Source organism: Corylus avellana, chromosome ca9, assembly GCF_901000735.1.
Source record: "Corylus avellana chromosome ca9, CavTom2PMs-1.0".
Classification (NCBI taxonomy): Eukaryota; Viridiplantae; Streptophyta; class Magnoliopsida; order Fagales; family Betulaceae; genus Corylus; species Corylus avellana.
Genome location: NC_081549.1, coordinates 18,364,174 through 18,371,404, shown reverse-complemented (window position 1 = coordinate 18,371,404; position 7,231 = coordinate 18,364,174). Strand labels below are relative to the sequence as shown.

At 35.0% G+C, this 7,231-nt stretch overlaps 1 protein-coding gene across 2 annotated transcripts; it reads left to right on the top strand.

The window, feature by feature from the left end:
- The first annotated feature begins 487 nt into the window (after positions 1 to 487).
- On the top strand, positions 488 to 3,724 carry LOC132161853 ((-)-germacrene D synthase-like). Of its 2 annotated transcripts, none has more exons than XM_059572056.1 (7): positions 488 to 629; positions 763 to 1,042; positions 1,650 to 2,022; positions 2,114 to 2,332; positions 2,462 to 2,597; positions 2,749 to 2,997; positions 3,110 to 3,724. In XM_059572056.1, exons 1-7 carry the CDS (start codon positions 501 to 503, stop codon positions 3,401 to 3,403), a joined length of 1,680 nt encoding a protein of 559 aa, XP_059428039.1. In that variant the 5' UTR covers positions 488 to 500; the 3' UTR covers positions 3,404 to 3,724. The 2 variants fall into 2 exon arrangements, with proteins under 2 accessions (XP_059428039.1, XP_059428038.1); XM_059572055.1 differs by having other exon boundaries at positions 1,647 to 2,022.
- The last annotated feature ends 3,507 nt before the right edge of the window (positions 3,725 to 7,231 follow it).

Genomic DNA, 7,231 nt, shown 5'->3' with positions numbered 1-7,231 from the left:
GTTAAATACTAAATACCCCTTAGGGTTTTGTTGCTTTATTTTTTTTTTCTCTTAGGGTTTGATTTTTATCACAGGAGGTCCCTGTGGTTTTGATAATAGACCAAATTAATCCTCTGTCAGTTGACTAAACGAAAATCCACGTGGACCAATCAAATGTTGACACGTGGCACATATTTAAATTTATTTATTTATTTTTTTAAAATTAAAAAATAATGTATTTTTTTTTCTAAAAAAAAAAAGAAAAAAAAATTGGGGGTGGTCTAGGCTTGGCCACCCCCATGGAGCCTAGGGGGTGGCCGAAACCACCTCTAGTACCCACTGTGGGTGGTTTGAGGGAGGTATGTGAACTTTTCCTTATTTTATTTCAAAAAGAATTTTGTGCACCATCAAAAATTATTTCCAACATTTCTTCTATAAATAGCATGAGCACGTAAACCATTCTCTCATACTTAGGCACCTCAAATCACTTAAAAGACACCTTCAAAGTTTAGGAAAAGAAAATGTCTTTCCAAGTTTCAGCAGTAGCTGCTCCATCCCTAAATCCTGTGCCAGAAACCACTCGCCGCTCCGCAAATTATCATCCTAGCATTTGGGGTGACCGTTTCCTCACATATCCTTCTGAGCTCTCGGTAAAAATATATGCATCTCAGTGTGTGGGTCTGCATGCCAACATGTTTAATTACATGTGCATGCACAACTAAGCTTTAGATTAATTTTTCCTATTTAATATAATAATTTGTTTTCTTCAATCTGCTCGCACAGGAAACTGATAATGAGAAAATACAGCTACAACTTCAGGAATTGAAGAAAGAAGTGAGGAAAATGCTAATGGCTCCAGGAGAAAAGTCATCAGAAAAACTCAAGTTCATTGATGCAATTCATCGCTTAGGCGTGTCTTACCATTTTGAAAATGAGATTCAACAAATTTTGCAAACTCTTCATGACTCTCATGACCATGAACATGATGATGATGATGACGACCTTTACACTGTTGCTCTTCGGTTTCGGTTACTTAGACAACATGGTTATTATAGTTCGCCTGGTACTTTTTCTTTTTTGTACTTCGCAAGTGCTTGTTTCTTTTTATTGGTTTTAAACACAAGTGTTCTTTTATTTCTATTTGGGAAAACTTAATATGCACAAACAATCGGTTTCGCATTTAATTAACATCGTACATACTTGAATATCCAAGGAGAACATCCCATGCATGTGCTACTGTTGTTTTTTTATAGAGTGGTCCCTTATGGAAACATAGTCTCTATTGCCTTTCTATAAACCTAAGGTCCCTTATTCCTTATTGACAGTTGCATTTTTCTTCACTTTTTGCATGGTAAACACTCACATGTACACAGCGTACTCCTATATATACAACATATATAAAGAGTGCTTGAACTACAGCCCAGGTCTCATAATTACTTATCTTTCACTGACTTACTTTCACCAACCCATTTGAGAATTTGACCATAAAATATATATAGCTTGGCAAGCTCTAATGTAACAAATTTTTTTTCCCATGAATAAAAAATTTCTTAAGAAGCAAACTCAAAGACAAAAACAAATTGGGTCTTGCCTTAATTAATCCACAACAAATTACATAAAGCTCAACAAGGGGTGGCTGACTCATTTTATGTGATTGAATCGTGAAGCAGATACGTTCACCAAGTTCAAGGACAGCAAAGGGAATTTTAAGAAATCACTTATCAATGATGTGCAAGGAATGTTGAGCTTGTATGAAGCCACACATCTGCGGGTACATGGGGAAGAAATACTTGATGAAGCACTTGTCTTCACTGCCACACATCTTGAGTCGGTAGCAACCCATTTAAGCCCTCTTCTTGCATCACAAGTAAGCCATGCCTTAAAGCAGCCTATCCACAAAGGACTACCGAGGTTGGAGGCAAGGTATTACTTTTCTATCTACCCACAAGACGCTTCACATAATGAAGTCCTTCTTACGTTTGCAAAGTTGGATTTCAACCAGTTACAAAAATTGCACCAGAAAGAACTTTCTGAAATTGCAAGGTTAGTTATTCTTCAACTATGTTAAGTGTGAGTAGTTTGTACATATATAACTCTAAGCTGACTATATGATTATGCTAAATTATGTTTATAGGTGGTGGAAAGACTGCAACTTTTCAAGGGAGCTACCCTTTACAAGAGACAGAGTGGTTGAGTGTTACTTCTGGATATTGGGAGTGTACTTCGAGCCTGAATATCTTCTTGCTAGAAGGATGCTAACCAAAGTGATAGCCATGACCTCTATTATTGATGACATTTATGATGTGTATGGAACACTTGAAGAACTTGAGCTTTTTACTCAAGCAATCGAGAGGTCGAAATTGACACACTTTCTCATTTTAGCTATTTTTGAGCGAAATTCACATGTCACTACCATTGCTTTATTCTTCCCATTGTTATATTAATTGGAAAATTCCATTCATAGAATCTACCCACTTTACAGGTGGGATATTGGTGCTATAGATCAACTTCCGGAGTACATGAAAGTGTGTTACCGGGCACTCCTAGATGTTTACAGTGAAATGGATCAAAAAATAGGTGAAGGAAGGTCATACCGTGCTAGATATGCAAGAGAAGCAGTAAGCACCACACATACAAATTTACAAGATATTTCACAACCTTAGCAAACTTTGTCACCCAAAAAAAAAAAAAAAAGAAATTAGAAAGCACGAAAACGTTTAATGTACGTGTTATAATATTAATTTAATTGTACTTGCTTGCTTGTCTCAGATGAAGAATCAAGTTAGAGCCTACTTCCAAGAAGCCAAATGGTTCCACAAGAAACACATACCAACAATGGATGAGTATATGCGCACTGCACTAGTTACCACTGGATACAACATGTTAGCAACCACGTCCTTGGTTGGGATGGGAGACGTTGTTACACAAGATGCCTTCGAGTGGTTGTTCAAGAACCCTAAAATGATAAGAGCTTCAGAAGTTGTTTGTAGACTCATGGACGACATTGTGTCACATAAGGTATTATGTTATTTATGTGTAATAATAATTGTAAGCTTAAACTCATCAATTCAAGTACTTTAATGTCCCAAACATGTGATACTCTTATGACATAAAGATTTATTATTTGTAGTTTGAGCAAAAGAGAGGGCACTGTGCCTCGGCTATTGAATGTTACACGGTACAACATGGTGCTACAGAAGAAGAAGCAGTCGATGAATTCCGAAAAGAAATTACAGGTGCCTGGAAGGATATAAATGAAGAATGCCTCTATCCAACCACTGTCCCCATGCTTGCTGGGATGCGAATTCTCAACTTTACACGTGTGATTGATGTTATCTATAAGGATGAAGATGGGTACACGTATGCTGAAATTGTGCTCAAAGATTTTGTTACTTCCTTGCTCGTTGATCCTGTGCCTTCATAGGCATTGATGACGGGCCAATTATGCATGGTGGGTTGTGATGCCAAGGAAATAGAATAAATTGATTGATAAGGAAACGCGTAGCTGATCCAGCACTGACACTTATGTTGGTGTTTCATTTATGCATGTGTTTTTTTTTTTTAGTTTCTTTTCCAATAAGGATTGGGTTTTTCCTTTTCCCATTAGGGATTGGGTTTTCCTTTTCCAATTAGAATTTGTTTTGTTTTACCTTTTCATTGTCAAATTATGAGTGTATCTTAGTCGATATACACTCAATGAAATATTCAGAATTTGAAGTTATAAAATTTATGTTCTCTTGTGTGCGGTTTGACTCCACTCTTATTTCTCTTCTTCCCCTTCTTGGGGCTGCCTAAAGCAGACCCATTCTTCTTATCTCGGTTATGGTGTTTTCTTAATTCTTCATCGATTATTGTGAGTTGGTTTACTATGAGTTCTAGAAGATTGAATAGCTTCTGCATTGGATTGTATTATATTAAATCATGTTTGAGATTGTGTTTGATAAATAAAGTTTTTAAGTCAAAAAGTATTTTTTGTTAAAAGCTTCATTTTTAAGTTTTTTTTTTTTTTTTCAAAAATGAGTTTTTGTCATTTTTAGAGTAAAAAAGTCAAATAAGTACTTTTGAAATTTTTTACCAAACATACTAACTTTTGGTTTGGTATAGGTTTTTAGGTATTAAAAGTTGACGCTGAGCAGAACTAAAATTGTTCTGATAGCGTATGATAATAGAAGAAATTAAGAATTGAAGATTGAAAAGGAAATTCAGGAAGAGAGAAAATAACAAATATGGAAGAGAAATACCCTAATTGCCTCAAATTAATAAGCAACCAAAGAAATAACTCTAAAAAGCTTAAATTTAATTGATAGTTCAAACTGAATTAAAAATTAACAAAGACTAAACGCCTTTATATAGGCTAGACAACTCCTAATTTAACAAATCCTAATTGAAAAAGAAAGACCTAATTAATCCTAGGAAAAATTACAGTTTACCCCCTCAAAGTTGTCAGCGATTTGCAATTCGACCTCCAAAGTTTCAATTTTTGCAATCCACCCTCTCAAAGTTTCATTTTTTTTCAATTCAGCCATTCCGTCAGTCAAAACCACTTTGACTGACGGAACAGTAATCACGTGATCACTGTTGGCATTTTGGGGACCAAAATGCCCCCAATCCCCTGGTTTTTCGCACAGGTTGCTCAAAGTGCAGGTCCCACTTGTATATCATATTTGGCCGAAGAAGCATCGGACAAGTTGGAGTTCTTACCTTCTTGGGACTCCATGGACCAAGATCTGCTTTCATTAAATGGGCAATACCGATCTACTTTAGTAGATCATATATATATATATATATATTTTCCTTTTTTATTTTCATCTGATATTCATGGTTCTGAAGTTTATGTAAGACGGCGGTTGATTTCAGGGAGGTTGAGATTGTTGTTGTTGATACAGTGATAGGATTATTATAATGAAGAATTGTTGTTGATATAATGATATTTGTTCATATTCTTCTTGGTGCCAAGCTAATAACCTCAATAAATTTTTGATTTTGTGTGTTTTCAAATTCTTTCTGGTTTTTCTTGTGGGTTGTGAGAACCTCATTGTATCTATAAAATTTCAAACGAGAATTCAAATTTTCACATGAACCACAGCAAAAGGATTGGACTGAACAATTTTCAGTTTTCATTCGCTCCTTCCTTTCCACCGGATTCTCAGTAACCAAACAAAGATTTTTTTTTTAAAAAAAAAAAACTCAATCCATTTACAAATTTTATATACTACCGATCTCTTTCCTTATTTTCACTACCTATCTGTTCCTTTTTTTCCCTACCGATCAACTGGCTCACCCAAAATAAAATTTTCATTTTCCAATGAATTCAAAGTCAAAAAAAAAAAAAAAAAAAACTTCCACAACCAAAGCACTCGAAATTCTCTTTTCTCTTAGTTTCTCTGCATCCAAACGATGATTAAATCTCAACCTTTCTCTTCGGAATCGGCCAGCCAGCGTTAAGATCAAAGGTGATCTCCGACATGCTCGTCGTCGTTCTCGGCAAACAGAGGAGTGAGAGTCTGTGGGATGGAGGACATTTTGGGTAGAAAAAGGTTAGAAGTGATGGGGGCATTTTCGGTAGAAAAAGGTCAGAAGTGATCACGTGCGTCGCACGTGATCACTGTTTCGTCAGTCAAAGCCGCTTTGACTGACGGAATGCCTGAATTGAAAAAAATTGAAACTTTAGGGGAGTGAATTGCAAAAATTGAAACTTTGGAGGTCGAATTGCAAATCGCTGACAACTTTAGGAGGGTAAACTGTAATTTTCCCTATATATATAAAAGAATCCCTCAACATTTAAAAAGAAAAATATTCAAATCAGTTCGAACTTTTACTCTGTCATTTACCTCTATTTTCAATTAAATATTTTACATATTGAGTATCACTTATTAAAAATGAGTTTAAACGCACGAGAGAGTGTTAAAATAATGATTAAGTGAAAAGGGTCTATGTTGTCACGGGCTATGTAATTTGTTCGGATATAGGTTGATTATTAAGCCAAAATTGGTGAGCTATTTATTTATTTATTTTTGTATGTATTCATTTTTCTTGGTCATGGCCGGAACTTTTGTTTGAAACGCAAACTTTTTGTACTGTTGGATTGGATGGGTTGGCAAGAAAAGAGGAAGAGAACAAAAGATGAATTTTTGGGAGCTAATATTAGCGTAACGGCAATGGAATAACAAATGAGCCCCACATTCCCATTTACCAGCAAAAACCCAAACACCATGAATAATGAAGCATTAAGAACAAAAAAAATCAACGGGTATGGAGTTGCGGGGCACCATCAAATGTCAAATGGGCCCGGCAATAATGTGAACTTGTTCTATACGGTGGCTAGCCGCGGGGATGGAACGAGCCAGATTCTCTCCAGTTCAAATAAAGTTAATGAACAAAAAATTAAGTTATTATTATTTTACCTTTTTTTTATTTTTTTATAACAATTATGTCTTTTTCAAATAATCAATTCCTTTTCTGTTCATTTGAATCGAGAGGATATGATTTCAAGATGAAGAGGTTGTATTTCACTTGATACTGAGGTTGTATTTCACTTGAAAGTATCAATTGTTTTTTTTTCTGCAAGTACATAGACTGAACAAAAAATTATAGCATCAAAGGGCTTGGCAACCCAAACAAAAATGAAGAAATTTGTGAGCCTAACTCATTTTATAAAACTATATCAATATGAGGGGGTTGCTCATTCCTTATAAACATGCTCAAGATCTTGTCCACAGGCAATGTGAGATAATTCCTCAACACCCTCCCTCACGTGCATGTCAGTATTTTTTTTTATCCTTATCACGAGATAAGTAATGTGGGCTTCATTAGTCCTGATAACATGAAATTTGTAATGATATAGAAAGATAAATTAAATGCGAAAATAATAAAATAAATAACATAAAATTTTACATGGTTCGGTCAATGACCTACGCCCACAGGATAAAGTGCAAAGCTCACACGTGAGAAGAAGTGTTAAAATAATGATTAAATGATTAAATTTACCTCTTTGTATCAGTTTAAACTTTTGGGATAACTAGTAGTTTAACATGGTATCAGAGTCAAACGTCTTGAGTTCGAACTTTGACTCCATCAAATCACCCCCTCATTTACCTATTAAAAGAGAGTTTGAGTCCACACGTGAAGGGGTGAGGGAGAGTGTTAAAATAAATGATTAAATAATTAAATTTACATCTTTCTATCCTCTTGAACCCATAACAAACTATGAGAAAACAACAAACTAAAAAAATATAAAAAATAAAATACAATA

Excerpts from the sequence above, each read along its gene's own strand:
- LOC132161853 (XM_059572055.1), top strand. The coding sequence starts at position 501 with ATGTCTTTCCAAGTTTCAGCAGTAGCTGCTCCATCCCTAAATCCTGTG. Across the intron at positions 630-762 it reads CATATCCTTCTGAGCTCTCG|GAAACTGATAATGAGAAAAT; the intron begins GTAAAAATATAT and ends CTGCTCGCACAG. Across the intron at positions 1,043-1,646 it reads TGGTTATTATAGTTCGCCTG|CAGATACGTTCACCAAGTTC; the intron begins GTACTTTTTCTT and ends TGAATCGTGAAG.